At 45.5% G+C, this 15,022-nt stretch overlaps 1 protein-coding gene across 1 annotated transcript; it reads left to right on the top strand.

The window, feature by feature from the left end:
• Positions 1 to 398: 398 nt before the first annotated feature.
• AGTRAP (angiotensin II receptor associated protein) lies at positions 399 to 8,866 on the top strand. The gene is made up of 5 exons (XM_073655410.1): positions 399 to 516; positions 2,884 to 2,918; positions 3,649 to 3,766; positions 3,848 to 4,064; positions 8,386 to 8,866. Exons 1-5 carry the CDS (start codon positions 490 to 492, stop codon positions 8,478 to 8,480), a joined length of 492 nt encoding a protein of 163 aa, XP_073511511.1. The 5' UTR covers positions 399 to 489; the 3' UTR covers positions 8,481 to 8,866.
• Positions 8,867 to 15,022: the final 6,156 nt, after the last annotated feature.

Raw genomic sequence — 15,022 nt, forward strand, 5'->3', positions numbered from 1 at the left:
GGTGTCTGGGGCAGTTATGGGGGCACACCGGTGTCTGGGGCAGTTACGGGGGCACACCGGTGTCTGGGGCAGTTATGGGGGCTCTCCGGTGTCTGGGGCAGTTACTTCGGCACTCAGGTGTCTGGGGCAGTTACGGGGGCACTCAGGTGTCTGGGGCAGTTACGGGGGCACACCTGTGTCTGGGGTAGTTACAGGGGCACACCGGTGTCTGGGGCAGTTATGGGGGCACACCTGTGTCTGGGGCAGTTATGGGGGCACAGATTGTGTAAACTCTCTTTCCCAGTGATTATTGCCGAGCTTTTCTCAGTGTGACCTGAGACTGCAGCTCCTCCATTACTCTGAGGCAGAAAGGACGCCGTCACCTAGCAACGGGGCCGAGCGTCACATGACCGGTGTGTGCACCACGTGACCGCGCCTGGCTCCACACCTCCGGCCGGGCAGAGGGGCGGTCACGTGACGCAGGCAATCATTGGACTCGGGCGCGGAGACATGGAGCTGCCGGCCATCAACCTGAAGGTACCGGGGCCGCCGGGGGTCGGGACCTCTTCCCATAGTGCTGTGCGGGGCCGCTGCCGGCTGTAGCGCTGTCTGGTGCCGGCTGTTCTTCACTTTTTAAAAAGTTTTGCAACTTTTTTTTTTCTTCCATGCAGTTAAATAAAAAGTTGCCGACAAGTCACATGACACAGTGACGAGGGGTCACTTATTCCAAAACTTTTTAAAAGTCCTATTTTTATTTATTTTGTATTTTATGCAATTTTTGGGGTCTGTAAAATAATGTAAACTCCTCTGGATGGAGAGGGGGGGCTTCCAGATTATTGAGATTGGATGCTCCGGATTATCAGACAGTTCTATAAGATAAAGTGCTCATTTTCGGAGACTTTTGTCAGCACAGATTGTCGCATGTCCCCCCCGTCCTCTCCCCAGGGGGCCACATAGAGGGTCGTGCAATCAAAAGTCACTGGACGACCTGAGTCTGCAGCGTTCGTACATGTATCACCACCTGGACAGTCTCGTAGTCCGGTCTCCTGTTTATGGATCATCAGATTTTCCAGATAATCAGGTTATCAGATTAATGAGGGGTTTCTAGGACCCTAAGAAATTCGGGAAATGGTATAAAATATCTACCGGACCTATAATCACTTGTTTTTCTGCTGCTGCGCCTCTTTGTCGGTCTTTGGAATAGTGATCTACCCATGTAACCGCTGCAGCCAATCACTGATTGATTCATCCAGTGAGAAGGTCGGACGCCATCGCTGCAGAAGTGATGGCTGTTTTGTATATAAAGTTTATTTTTTACCATTTTTTTTCCCTGTTGGGCAATTTTTTATTTTTAGGTTCTTAGAAAACCCCTTTAAGGAAGCCCCCCTGTGTGTTTCTATTTCCTCCTAATGGTCCTTGCTGAAAATGAGGCACCTGAGGATTTTATTACAGCTGACTTCTTTGATTGCTGCAGATTGGGTGTCTATTGTTCTCTGTTATCAGCCACGTCAGGGCAATGGGCTGAGCCCCTCCGGAATCCTTGCCATCCTCGGATGTGGCTGATGTCGGCCGTGTTGCAGGGTTGGGCCCTCGGTGCTTCTCTTACTTCCCCACACGTCGGATTTCAGGAAGTGAAGCTGATCACAGCAGCATTGAGAAATAACGGCGCTCGGCCCCTTCCCGGCCCTCGGGGGTTCCCCATTTTACCACATTATGGGATAGTGCCGGATTTACCGTGATTTTGTAAAGAATGCAGAGAAATAAGCTCAATATGACCGAGACATGTGACCTCAGTGCATGAGGGTTGTGGTCACCGCATATCGCATATGCCGGGGCGCGGTGCTGTGACACCGGAGCTTACAATTCATAGGGCTCGTCCGAACTGTGCCGGTGCTTTACTTTCCCAGGGTGGGCAGATATCTGGCCAACCCCATCTAAGGTGTGTGAGAGTCTCCTCACACTCCTCCAATGGCAGATGTCAGGAGAGAGATTGGTCATATTGCTTTTTAACATGCCCAATCCTTATTTTTTTTCTGTTTTTAAAGAGTTTTTTTTTCTTCTATTCTTCAGTAGTGCACACAGAGAGAAGTGCTGCGCTCTTGAAGGATAGATGATGAGACAAGCCCTTTAAACAGTAAAAAAAATAAGGATTGGGCATGTTAAAAATCAATATGACCGATCTTGACCTGATGACTGACAGCTCGGGCATACTGCTTGGCGCGGGGGGTCGGGAGGAATGACCGTCAACTCAATATCTAAGATGTGCGGCATATTTGTAATCCTCTCCACATACTGCCTTTCCGTTCAGCTTTTGTGTTGTGTGAACAAGCAGAGCTGCAGGGTAAAGCACAGGGGGTAGGGAAGCAGTCTGAGCTATTAAAGGGGCTGTCTGACACTCAAAAGAAAAAATAGGGAAGGATACTTTTAAAGTAAAAAAAATAAAAGCGGGACATACTTCTCTACTGTGGTTCCAGTTAAGACCACTACGAAGGTCTGCACCATTCAGAAGTTCCATCATCACTGAAGAATGTGATTGGCTGCAGTGGTCACGTGAGCAAAAAAAAAAATAGCAGTATTTGATATTTCACTGATGACGCACTTCTAGTCACCTGACCGCTGTAGCCAATCAAAAGCTTCACTGGTGCTGTGACTTGCAGAGCGGACATCTCTTCCTGAACCGGCTTTAATCCGCACACCACGAAGCGTCTGTGACTGCACGGATGTCCACAGGGGATGTGTTTGCTGTGCTATTTCCACACCTAATGCAGCAATATCTGCTGCAGATTTACCTCTGACATCACTTTTCTGCAGCGCATGCACAAAACGAAACGTAATGTGAACAGGGGCCCATGCCGGAGCCGCTGATCGAGGCTCTCATCCGTATGTCTCCCTCTTGTCTTGCAGGCGATCGTTTTCGTGCACTGGCTGCTGACCGTATTGTAAGTATTGATGCCGCTATTTCAGGCGCTTTTTTTCTGGCGTAAATGGAGCCCAAAATATCAGAAATGATGGCGGGCGCTGTTATGTACGCAAAAATTGTGCGACTTTCAAAAAGTGCAGAAAACAAGGTGTGAACATATGACATCCGTGTACTAACAATAAAGCCGGAGAACGGTGCAAATCCACGCACGCTGTGGACGTAGTCTATAAGGACGGGCTGACATGAGTTTTGACATGTTTGACGCCGTTCACACTGATCTTTTGGTCATATGAAAGGTCAGTGTTATTAAATGTGATCCACAGCATTTACAATGGGGTTTTTGGCCAAAGTGGTCCTTAAAGGGGTTGTCCAGCCCCATCCATCTTCGATCAGTTCTGCATCGTAAGGGAGTCGTTAGGACTCCGCACACCCGCCAAGACATGTGCACGATGCCTGACTATTGTGCAGGGTGGTAACGTCATCGGCACCACTCGCATCTTATGTGGAGATGTAGGGGGGTCGGACAACCCTTTATAGTGGGCATGATCAGCAAAAATGGCATATAGTATCATGCAGAAGATCTCTGCTTGCAGTCAGTGAATGGGAACATTCTCCAGTACATCCAGAGGAAAAGATAATTTTGGATAAACATCAGGAAAGATGATAACAAGTAGACAATGGCGGCCCTGACTGGTGGCCGTTATCTCTGCACCTCATTGTCCCTCCTTACCTTCTCCCTTGTCTTGCAGCGCGGAGTGCACGTACCCGAACTGGCTACCAAATGCCTATTGTTTGTCAAACTTCTCGGTCCTGGCCATGGGGGTCTGGGCCGTCGCCCAAAGGGACTCTGTGGATGCCATATTTATGGTAAGACTGACTATTCTGTAAGATCAGACGTCCGGTGGGTTCTGTGCCCCCGATACTGACTGGCCGATGCTGTATCTGCAGTTTATGGTCGGACTGGTGGTCACCATTGTCCTGGACATCCTCCTCCTCGCCCTCTTCTACGCGCGTGCCGAACAGAGCTTTGAAAAGTTGCAGGACCGCGACCTGTTCCGATTTAGCGGAGGAATGGCGATCCTGAGTCTGATCCTCAAGCCCTTGTCCTGCTTCTTCATCTACCACATGTACGTGGAGCGAGGGGGAGAATGTAACCTCAATTTAGGTAAGTGCCTGCTGGTGTATCTATGGGGGGCGGTAAGGACCGCACAGGGGATTGTAGGTAGTGGCGGTAAGGGACCGCACTGGGGATTGTGGTTAGTGGAGGTAAGGGACCGCACTGGGGATTGTGGGTAGTGGCTTTAAGGACCGCACTGGGGATTGTAGGTAGTGGAGGTAAGGGACAGCACTGGGGATTGTAGGTAGTGGCGGTAAGGGACCGCACTGGGGATTGTAGGTAGTGGCGGTAAGGGACCGCACTGGGGATTGTAGGTAGTGGCGGTAAGGGACCGCACTGGGGATTGTAGGTAGTGGCGGTAAGGGACCGCACTGGGGATTGTAGGTAGTGGCGGTAAGGGACCGCACTGGGGATTGTAGGTAGTGGCGGTAAGGGACCGCACTGGGGATTGTAGGTAGTGGCGGTAAGGGACCGCACTGGGGATTGTAGGTAGTGGCGGTAAGGGACCGCACTGGGGATTGTAGGTAGTGGCGGTAAGGGACCGCACTGGGGATTGTAGGTAGTGGCGGTAAGGGACCGCACTGGGGATTGTAGGTAGTGGCGGTAAGGGACCGCACTGGGGATTGTAGGTAGTGGCGGTAAGGGACCGCACTGGGGATTGTAGGTAGTGGCGGTAAGGGACCGCACTGGGGATTGTAGGTAGTGGCGGTAAGGGACCGCACTGGGGATTGTAGGTAGTGGCGGTAAGGGACCGCACTGGGGATTGTAGGTAGTGGCGGTAAGGGACCGCACTGGGGATTGTAGGCAGTGGCGGTAAGGGACCGCACTGGGGATTGTAGGCAGTGGCGGTAAGGCACCGCACTGGGGATTGTGGTTAGTGGAGGTAAGGGACCGCACTGGGGATTGTGGGTAGTGGCTTTAAGGACCGCACTGGGGATTGTAGGTAGTGGAGGTAAGGGACAGCACTGGGGATTGTAGGTAGTGGCGGTAAGGGACCGCACTGGGGATTGTAGGTAGTGGCGGTAAGGGACCGCACTGGGGATTGTAGGTAGTGGCGGTAAGGGACCGCACTGGGGATTGTAGGTAGTGGCGGTAAGGGACCGCACTGGGGATTGTAGGTAGTGGCGGTAAGGGACCGCACTGGGGATTGTAGGTAGTGGCGGTAAGGGACCGCACTGGGGATTGTAGGTAGTGGCGGTAAGGGACCGCACTGGGGATTGTAGGTAGTGGCGGTAAGGGACCGCACTGGGGATTGTAGGTAGTGGCGGTAAGGGACCGCACTGGGGATTGTAGGTAGTGGCGGTAAGGGACCGCACTGGGGATTGTAGGTAGTGGCGGTAAGGGACCGCACTGGGGATTGTAGGTAGTGGCGGTAAGGGACCGCACTGGGGATTGTAGGTAGTGGCGGTAAGGGACCGCACTGGGGATTGTAGGTAGTGGCGGTAAGGGACCGCACTGGGGATTGTAGGTAGTGGCGGTAAGGGACCGCACTGGGGATTGTAGGCAGTGGCGGTAAGGGACCGCACTGGGGTTTGTAGGCAGTGGCGGTAAGGCACCGCACTGGGGTTTGTAGGTAGTGGCGGTAAGGCACCGCACTGGGGTTTGTAGGTAGTGGCGGTAAGGCACCGCACTGGGGATTGTAGGTAGTGGCGGTAAGGCACCGCACTGGGGATTGTAGGTAGTGGCGGTAAGGCACCGCACTGGGGATTGTAGGTAGTGGCGGTAAGGGACCGCACTGGGGATTGTAGGTAGTGGCGGTAAGGGACCGCACTGGGGATTGTAGGTAGTGGCGGTAAGGGACCGCACTGGGGATTGTAGGTAGTGGCGGTAAGGGACCGCACTGGGGATTGTAGGTAGTGGCGGTAAGGGACCGCACTGGGGATTGTAGGTAGTGGCGGTAAGGGACCGCACTGGGGATTGTAGGTAGTGGCGGTAAGGGACCGCACTGGGGATTGTAGGTAGTGGCGGTAAGGGACCGCACTGGGGATTGTAGGTAGTGGCGGTAAGGGACCGCACTGGAAATTGTTGGTAGTGGCGGTAAGGGACCGCACTGGGGATTGTGGGTAGTGGCGGTAAGGGACCGCACTGGGGATTGTGGGTAGTGGCGGTAAGGGACCGCACTGGGGATTGTGGGTAGTGGCGGTAAGGGACCGCACTGGGGATTGTGGGTAGTGGCGGTAAGGGACCGCACTGGGGATTGTGGGTAGTGGCGGTAAGGGACCGCACTGGGGATTGTGGATAAGGGACTGCACTGGGGATTGCGGGTAGCGGCAATGGGGTTTCCAGATTGATGTATTTTCTAGATTATTTTATACCCACCGGTCCTACGTGACGTGCCACCTACCCAGCTGTGGCCTCCGCCATCCATCGCACAAGCACCAGTGATCTCTACTTACCTGCTGGTGAAAAATTCATGGCCGTCAGTTTAGACCCGAGGAGGCGATTACAGCGGCTGCTCTTATTACACGCCTTCGCTAACCATGGATTGTTTAACCTTCTGTAATACATGAAGGCCCTTAAAGTCACACTCAAATATTAAAGAGGATCCCTTACCAGACAGATCCTCAGGGGGGGTTAGAAGACACCCCAAACAAAATATATCTAACCCCTTCCCGATGCCGCCAATTTACATTTTTGTGCTTTTTGTTTTTTCCTCCATTTTTGGTTTCCAAGTGGCTTAATTTTATCTTTATTCCCTCCTCATACCCGTATTGGGGCTTGTTGTTTTTTTTGTTTTTTTACCATATAATGTACTGAAAAATGCTAAAATAATATTACGAGAGGTGGGAGAGAAAAAAAGGCAATTCCACCAATGTTTTTTTTTTTTGTTGTTGTTTTCATTTTTTTTTGTTCTTGTTTGTTTTTATGTGCTCTAGGTCCTTTAAAAAAATAAATAAATCTGAATTTTGCAAAAAAATAAAAATAAAAAATTTTGGTTTCTGTAGATATTTTCCAGGACATGTAATTTTATTTTTTTTGACAATGGAGCTGTATGAGTTGGGACTTGTATTTCAAGCACCGACCTGTAGTTTTTAACTACATTTTGATCGCTTTTTATTGCGCTTTTTTTTTTTTTGTGGAGGTACGATGATTTAAAAAAAAAAAAAAAGGAAATTTAGAAAAAAAAAAAAAAAAATCAGTTCCTCAGTTAAAAATAATTTTACAAAATAAAGCAAATTCATAATTGCAGTGTTCATAAAATCAGATTTCTGAAAATATAAAATTATTTCACTCATTAGATAAAGTTGTAAAGCAAAAAAATAGAGAAACGCCAAGCTTGCCTTTTTTTTTTTTTTTTTTTTTAAATCAAGCTTGGCGTTTCTCTTTATTTTTTTGCTTTACAACTTTATCTAATGAGTGAAATAATTTTATATTTTCAGAAATCTGATTTTATGAACACTGCAATTATGAATTTGCTTTATTTTGTAAAATTATTTTTAACTGAGGAACTGATTTTTTTTTTTTTTTTTTTTTTCTAAATTTCCTTTTTTTTTTATTTTATTTTATTTATTTTTTTCATCCTTTATTTTAGTCCTTCATACTTCATTAATGCAACATTACTAATCACAATTTCCCTTAAAAACACATCCTGTGGCTGGCGTTCACAGGAGAGTACCACGATGGCGGTGACAGGCCTTCCGCGGTCCTCTGGCTACCATGGCAACCCATTGGCACTCCGCAATCACATTGCCTGTTGACTGGTTGCATCGGGGTGGCGCAACCTAAATGCCATTGTCGGTGATTGAAAGCTTCATCTTATTGGTTAAGCAGCCGCAGCGATCAGAGTTCGCACCGGTTGCTGCTGTTAGTGGCAGATCCTGGCTGTATAACACAGCCAGCACCTGCCTTGTGGAATTAGAAAACATGGCTGCTTTCATTCAGAAGCGGCGCCACACCTGCCTACATGGGCTGCGGCTGCTATTGCACCTCTATTCCAATGAAGTTAATGGGGCCATGCTGCTCTTCCACATACCACCTGCGGTCAGGTTTGGTGCTTGTTTTGAAAGAAAGTGGTGACCATGTCCATATTTTTCTTCTCCTCGGCGACTACTTTAACGGGTGCATCTGGAGACAAAACCTATTATTCCAACTGAGCACCATCGGCTCATCACCATTTTTTGGTCTCCAAAATGCGATAGTCCAACCAAAGCTTAATGTAGGAAGTCTAAAACCTCCTCCGCTCAGTGTATTTTCCAGTACCGCTGCCTGTAAAGATCGACCCAAACAATCAGCAATAGGTCACAGAATCGGAATTATCAACGCGTTTCAGGATCAGTTTCACAACTTTGATCCCCAGTTGCTTCATATCATGGAACGTTTTGGTTATTTTGGCTTGTTTTGAACCCTTTTTTTTAATTATTATTTTCAGGCCTCATCACCGTCTCTCGTGATCGAAGCGCCTATCAGACAATCGACCACACGGAAACGTCCGCCGAACAAGACAAACTGCCCTCCCGTTACTGAGAAAATAACCTATAGCTGTTGACTCTCTGACCAAAACCGGTAGGGGTCCATCAAAAAAATGTGAAAAGGTCGGAACTCTCTGGACAGGCCCCTCGATGTGGGCGTGAAGCCATTTTTGTTGCTTCCTGAAGACCAGCGTAAACGGATTCTCCTTCGTACTAATTGAGTTGAGCGGGTAGAGGCAGCCATTTTGTGGACTAAACGAACGGTCATCGTGAAAAATTTTGGCAGGTATATCCCGAAAAATGTCAGAACTCCAGTCGCATCGGGGGGTAAATTGACCTGTGTATGTATTAGTCCAGACACAAGATGGTTGCTGCCTTGTATAGGCCACTGTATGGCGTTTGTGTAGACATTGTCATACCTTCTCTAACCGCCCCCCCCCCCCCCAAAAAAAAAATTCACGATTTGATGTTTTAAGGATTGACTTCACTTTCTCGTCTTTCCCTTTTTTTTTTTTTTTAATCTTGTGAGAAGTTTACCAAGTTAGTATCTTCACGAATGAAACTGGGACTGATGGGAAGCCACCTGTCATTGATCGTTATGGACCTCGCTCGTGGGTCTTACATGGGGGGCCGCTGGTGGTCACCCATGACTATTGCATATGTAATATGTGCTTTTTTTTTTTTTTTTTCACTTCCTCATCTGTCAATTATTTAGTTCCTAAATTGAAGCGTGTATATTAATCACGTCTCGTGAAGTAAATTTCATTTTCAATTACCGCTTGCACAACGTGGTGTATAGCAGAAATCGGTCATTTTGTGTTTTTAAGCCAGTGCTTATAAAAATAAAAATCACCTCAGACATTGCGTCAGTTTCGTGAGGCAGCCTAACAGCTAGGCCCGAAATGAGGGCAAGTCACGAAGTCTGGTGAGAACATGTCTCCAAGGATGGGCAGTTACCCCTCAGGGGGTCCACCCGGATGATGACGGGGTATTAGGTTAAATAAAGACACTCATACAATGATCTTAAATTGAGGTTTTCGTCTGCGGCCATCTTTATTAGTGAACCATGAAACTTGAAAATAATCTGTCACCAGTAAAATAAATATATGCTGGGATCCACCACCGGATACACGCATTACAGGGTTGGTCTCAGAGATGAGCCCATCTTCAGTTCTTCTATTAGTGAGGCCTACATGACCGCCACTGAGGTCAGTGATTGGCCTCCTGGAGTCACGTGACCCTCCCACATGACTGCCCGAGGCCAATCACGGGCCAGAACGCCGTAAAGGAAGCGCCAGAGTCACCGAAGACCGGTGATGACAGATGAGCGTAATAGAATAGCGGCCAGCCATTAAATATATCAGATTAGTGTGAATCTCCAAAATTTCCGATTCACCAGAATAGTGCTAAAAAATGGAGGATGATGATGATGAACGCTCCCTCTAACTAGGGAGAATGTAGCTAGACTATGGCGTATACGAGGATTAATGGAAGCAAACATTGGATGTGGAGAACCTTTCTTCTGTTCGGTGCTGATCAGGATTTCGGGACTTTTGGCCGTCAGGGCCCTGTGCTAATATCTGCTCACTCCAAGCCTTTCTCTGGCTCGGTGGCCATTGAGGAACATTTCGAGTTGCCAGAAAAGAGCCAGGGTTGGTTTTATATAAAATTAGATCTTGGGTAACGTGCAAAGTACGACATCACAGCTTCTCTTGATATTTCAAACACATACTACCGCCATACAGTGCCAAGATAATACACAGTAAAATAAAAAGCACAGCCAAAGAAGTAAAAGGAGCTTTACAAATTCCCAAAATTACCGTTAAAGACACAGCATACCATTGCATTTTTTGCTATGTGTCTAAGATAATACGCAGCCTATATAATACCGGCATACAGTGCCAAGATGATATACAGCCCATATGATAATATCATATAGAGCCATGATAATGTAGTCACATAATACTGCCTAATAGTGCCGAGATGATATACAGCCAATAAAGCAATGCTATATAGAGCCAAGATAATTATACAGCCACTTAATACTGCCAAACAGTGCCAAGATAATACACAGCCCACATAATACTGCCATATAGAGCCAAGATAATACACAGAGAACAACACCATATAGAGCCAAGATAATATACAGCCACATAATACCACCATATAGTGCAAAGATAATCTACAGCCCACATAATACAGCCTTATGTTTCCAAGATAATACACAGGGACCTACAACAACCCCATAGAGTGCCAATATAATAAACAGCCCACATATTAGAACCATGATATTATACAGTCATGGCCAAAAGTATTGAGAATGAGACAAATAGTAATTTTTCCAAAGTTTACTGCTTCATTTTTTGTAATGGCAATTTGCATATACTCCTGAATGTCAAAGAGTGATCAGCTTAACAGCAATTACTGTACTTGCTAAGTCAATATTTGCCCAGAAAATGAACTTTAACCCCCAAAACACATTTCGACATCATTGCAGACCTAAAAAAAAAAAAAAAAAAAACCAAGCAATGTGAACTGAGATCTAAGATGGTAGACATGCAAGAAATAGGAGCATGTTCACACTAGCAAAAAGAAGCAAAACCTACAAAAGACAAAAATATATCTCATACCCTACCATCATTATATATAAATGTAAAGCAAAGTTGCATAATAAATATAGGGTGCTTAGTGAACTATTTTTGATCAAAAAAAGTATACAAGCCGTCCCACCAGCGGCAAGGTGACCCTAAATTGGGACGGTACCTATACTGTCTATATTAAAAACCTTACTGTATATCAAAGTTGAAGTAATGCATATAAAAGGGTAGACAAATAGGACCGGGTCCCAACTCCAGACCACCTAGGCCCGTGGTAAGCTACATATATTTTTGATCAAAAATAGTTCACTAAGTACCCTATATTTATTATGCAACTTTGCTTTACATTTATATATAATGATGGTAGGGTATGAGATATATTTTTGTCTTTTGTAGGTTTTGCTTCTTTTTGCTAGTGTGAACATGCTCCTATTTCTTGCATGTCTACCATCTTAGATCTCAGTTCACATTGCTTGGTTTTTTGTCTTGTTTGCATTCTGTGCAATTTAAGGGTGTGGCATCCCTTTTGTTGAGCTGACTGGTATATATGTAGCTTACCACGGGCCTAGGTGGTCTGGAGTTGGGACCCGGTCCTATTTGTCTACCCTTTTATATGCATTACTTCAACTTTGATATACAGTAAGGTTTTTAATATAGACAGTATAGGTACCGTCCCAATTTAGGGTCACCTTGCCGCTGGTGGGACGGCTTGTATACTTTTTTTGATCAAAAATAGTTCACTAAGTACCCTGTATTTATTATGCAACTTTGCTTTACATTTATATATAATGATGGTAGGGTATGAGATATATTTTTGTCTTTTGTAGGTTTTGTATCATTGCAGTCCTGCCTTAAAAGGAGCAGCTAACATCGTTTTAGTGATTGATCCATTAACACAGGTGTGGGTGTTGATGAGGACAGGGCTGGCGATCAGTCAGTCATGATTAAGTAAGAATGACATCACTGGACACTTTAAAAGGAGGCTGGTTCTTGGTATCATTGTTTCTCTTCAGTTAACCATGGTTATCTCTAAAGAAACACGTGCAGCCATCATTGCACTGCACAAAAATGGCCTAACAGGGAAGAGTATCGCAGCTACAAAGATTGCACCTCAGTCAACAATCTATCGCATCATCAAGAACTTCAAGGAGAGAGCTTCCATTGTTGTCAAAAAGGCTCCAGGGCGCCCAAGAAAGACCAGCAAGCGCCAGGACCGTATCTTAAAACTGTTTCAGCTGCGGGATCGGACTACCAGCAGTGCCGAGCTTGCTCAGGAATGGCAGCAGGCTGGTGTGAGTGCTTCTGCACGCACTGTGAGGTGGAGACTCTTTGAGCAAGGGCTGGTTTCAAGGAGGGCAGCAAAGAAGCCACTTCTCTCCAGAAAAAACATCAGGGACCGACTGATATTCTGCAAAAGGTACAGGGAGTGGACTGCTGAGGACTGGGGCAAAGTCATTTTCTCTGATGAATCCCCTTTTCGATTGTTTGGGACATCTGGAAAACAGCTTATTCGGAGAAGAAGAGGTGAGCGCTACCACCAGTCTTGTCTCATGCCAACTGTAAAGCATCCTGAAACCATTCATGTGTGGGGTTGCTTCTCAGCCAAGGGAATCGGCTCACTCACAGTCTTGCCTAAAAACACAGCCATGAATAAAGAATGGTACCAGAATGTCCTCCAAGAGCAACTTCTCCCAACCGTCCAAGAGCAGTTTGGCGCCCAACAATGCCTTTTCCAGCATGATGGAGCACCTTGCCATAAAGCAAAAGTGATAACTAAATGGCTCATGGAACAAAAACATAGAGATTTTGGGTCCATGGCCTGGAAACTCCCCAGATCTTAATCCCATTGAGAACTTGTGGTCAATCATCAAGAGATGGGTGGACAAACAAAAACCAACAAATTCTGGCAAAATGCAAGCATTGATTATGCAAGAATGGACTGCTATCAGTCAGGATTTGGTCCAAAAGTTGATTGAGAGCATGCCAGGGAGAATTACAGAGGTCTTGAAGAAGAAGGGGCAACACTGCAAATATTGACTTGCTGCATTAACTCATTCTAACTGTCAATATAACCTATTGGTACTCATAATATGATTGCAATTATATTTCTGTATGTGATATAAACATCAGACAAACACTAATAAAAACCAGAGGCCAGCAGATCATGTGAAAATATCATTTTGGTGTCATTCTCAAAACTTTTGGCCATGACTGTACAGCCCACATAATACCGCCATATAGAGCAAAACAATTATGCCGTACACAGCCAACATATTACTAGCAAAAAAATGTGCAAAGAAAGATTGACGAACACAGCAGACGCATGTCCTGAGATTATGTACAGAGCTTTTGTCTCCCTGGATGCAGAGCTTTCTTATATCACTACGACGGGGGAAAAAAAACAGTGAATTCGGAGCCACGTGGAGATATAATGGCGGGCTCGTTCACCTCTATGGAAGAACTTATATGGCTGTGTACAAACCAGATCCAGAATGCTGCCACGTGCATGACCCTTAATATACAGCATGCAAAGACTACTGCGGTATACAAAGAGCCAACATATTACCGCCATATAGTTCCCATATACCACTGCAATCTATCCACTGGGGGCCAGGAAAATGATCTAGTTTGCCAGTTCTTAACGTTGCGTTCACACTGCGCGACAATAAAACACACAGCAACATGTGAACACAGCCAAATACCAGCGTAATAAACGCACCAAACAAAACACAGTCATTCCATTAAAAAATGGCATTTATATTTTGCACACAGGTCAATAAAAAAAATTACATAAAATATATTTTTAAGACTTAAAAAAAAAAAGGTCAAATTCTGTCATAAATAAAAATTATTTTTAGAAGAAACAAAAAAATATATATATTTGTTTCTGCAGACTAAAGTAGCGCATGTGGTTTCCTTTCCTATAAATATTTGATGACCGTATTATTTTACCTTTCTTTAAAAAAAAAAAAAATGCAAAAATCAGCAATTGCCGGAGACCAGATCCTCCGTCCCCATCTCCTGAATCAATCTTCCCGGTGTCTCGCCCGTGGCTGATAATTACCGCAGCTCGTGTCTTATCGGGAGGTAAAATAATAAGGCCACTTGTGGTTTCTCTTCACCGTCAGCTGTCAGAACGTCCGAGAAAATTGCTCATTACACGCCCAATGTGCTGAATACAATGGGGAGGGGGGATCACAGGGATATTTTACCAATTCTTAGGGTAGAGCAAGACGGAGAAGGTGCACGCTCCTGTCCCCCCTGTGTTGATCCAGAATTTATAAAAAAAAATATATATATATATAATATTATATATATATATATATATATATAGTACAGACAGAAAGTTTGGACACACCTCATTTAAAGATTTTCCTGTATTTTCATGACTTTGAAAATTGTACATTCACACTGAAGGCATCAAAACTATGAATTAACACATGTGGAATTATATACTTAACAAAAAAGTGTGAAACAACTGAAAATATGTCTTATATTCTAGGTTCTTCAAAGTAGCCACCTTTTGCTTTGATGGCTGCTTTGCACACTCTTGGCATTCTCTTGATGAGCTTCAAGAGGTAGTCACTGGAAATGGTTTTCACTTCACAGGTGTGCCCTGTCAGGTTTAATAAGTGGGATTTCTTGCCTTATAAATGGGTTTGGGACCATCAGTTGTGTTGTGCAGAAGTCTGGTGGATACACAGCTGATAGTCCTACTGAATAGACTGTTAGAATTTGTATTATGGCAAGAAAAAAGCTGCTAAGTAAAGAAAAACGAGTGACCATCATTACTTTAAGAAATGAAGGTCAGTCAGTCCGAAAAATTGGGCAAACTTTGAAAGTGTCCCCAAGTGCAGTTGCAAAAACCATCAAGCGCTACAAAGAAACTGGCTCACATGAGAACCGCCCCAGGAAAGGAAGACCAAGAATCACCTCTGCTTCTGAGGATAAGTTTATCCGAGTCACCAGCCTCAGAAATCGCAGGTTAACAGCAGCTCAG

The sequence above is a fragment of the Phyllobates terribilis genome, unplaced genomic scaffold (assembly GCF_046119375.1).
Source record: "Phyllobates terribilis strain yellow unplaced genomic scaffold, ASM4611937v1 Scaffold_12__6_contigs__length_324123572, whole genome shotgun sequence".
NCBI classification, from domain to species: Eukaryota; Metazoa; Chordata; class Amphibia; order Anura; family Dendrobatidae; genus Phyllobates; species Phyllobates terribilis.

Excerpts from the sequence above, each read along its gene's own strand:
- AGTRAP (XM_073655410.1), top strand. The coding sequence starts at position 490 with ATGGAGCTGCCGGCCATCAACCTGAAG. Across the intron at positions 517-2,883 it reads TGCCGGCCATCAACCTGAAG|GCGATCGTTTTCGTGCACTG; the intron begins GTACCGGGGCCG and ends CTTGTCTTGCAG. Across the intron at positions 2,919-3,648 it reads CACTGGCTGCTGACCGTATT|CGCGGAGTGCACGTACCCGA; the intron begins GTAAGTATTGAT and ends CTTGTCTTGCAG.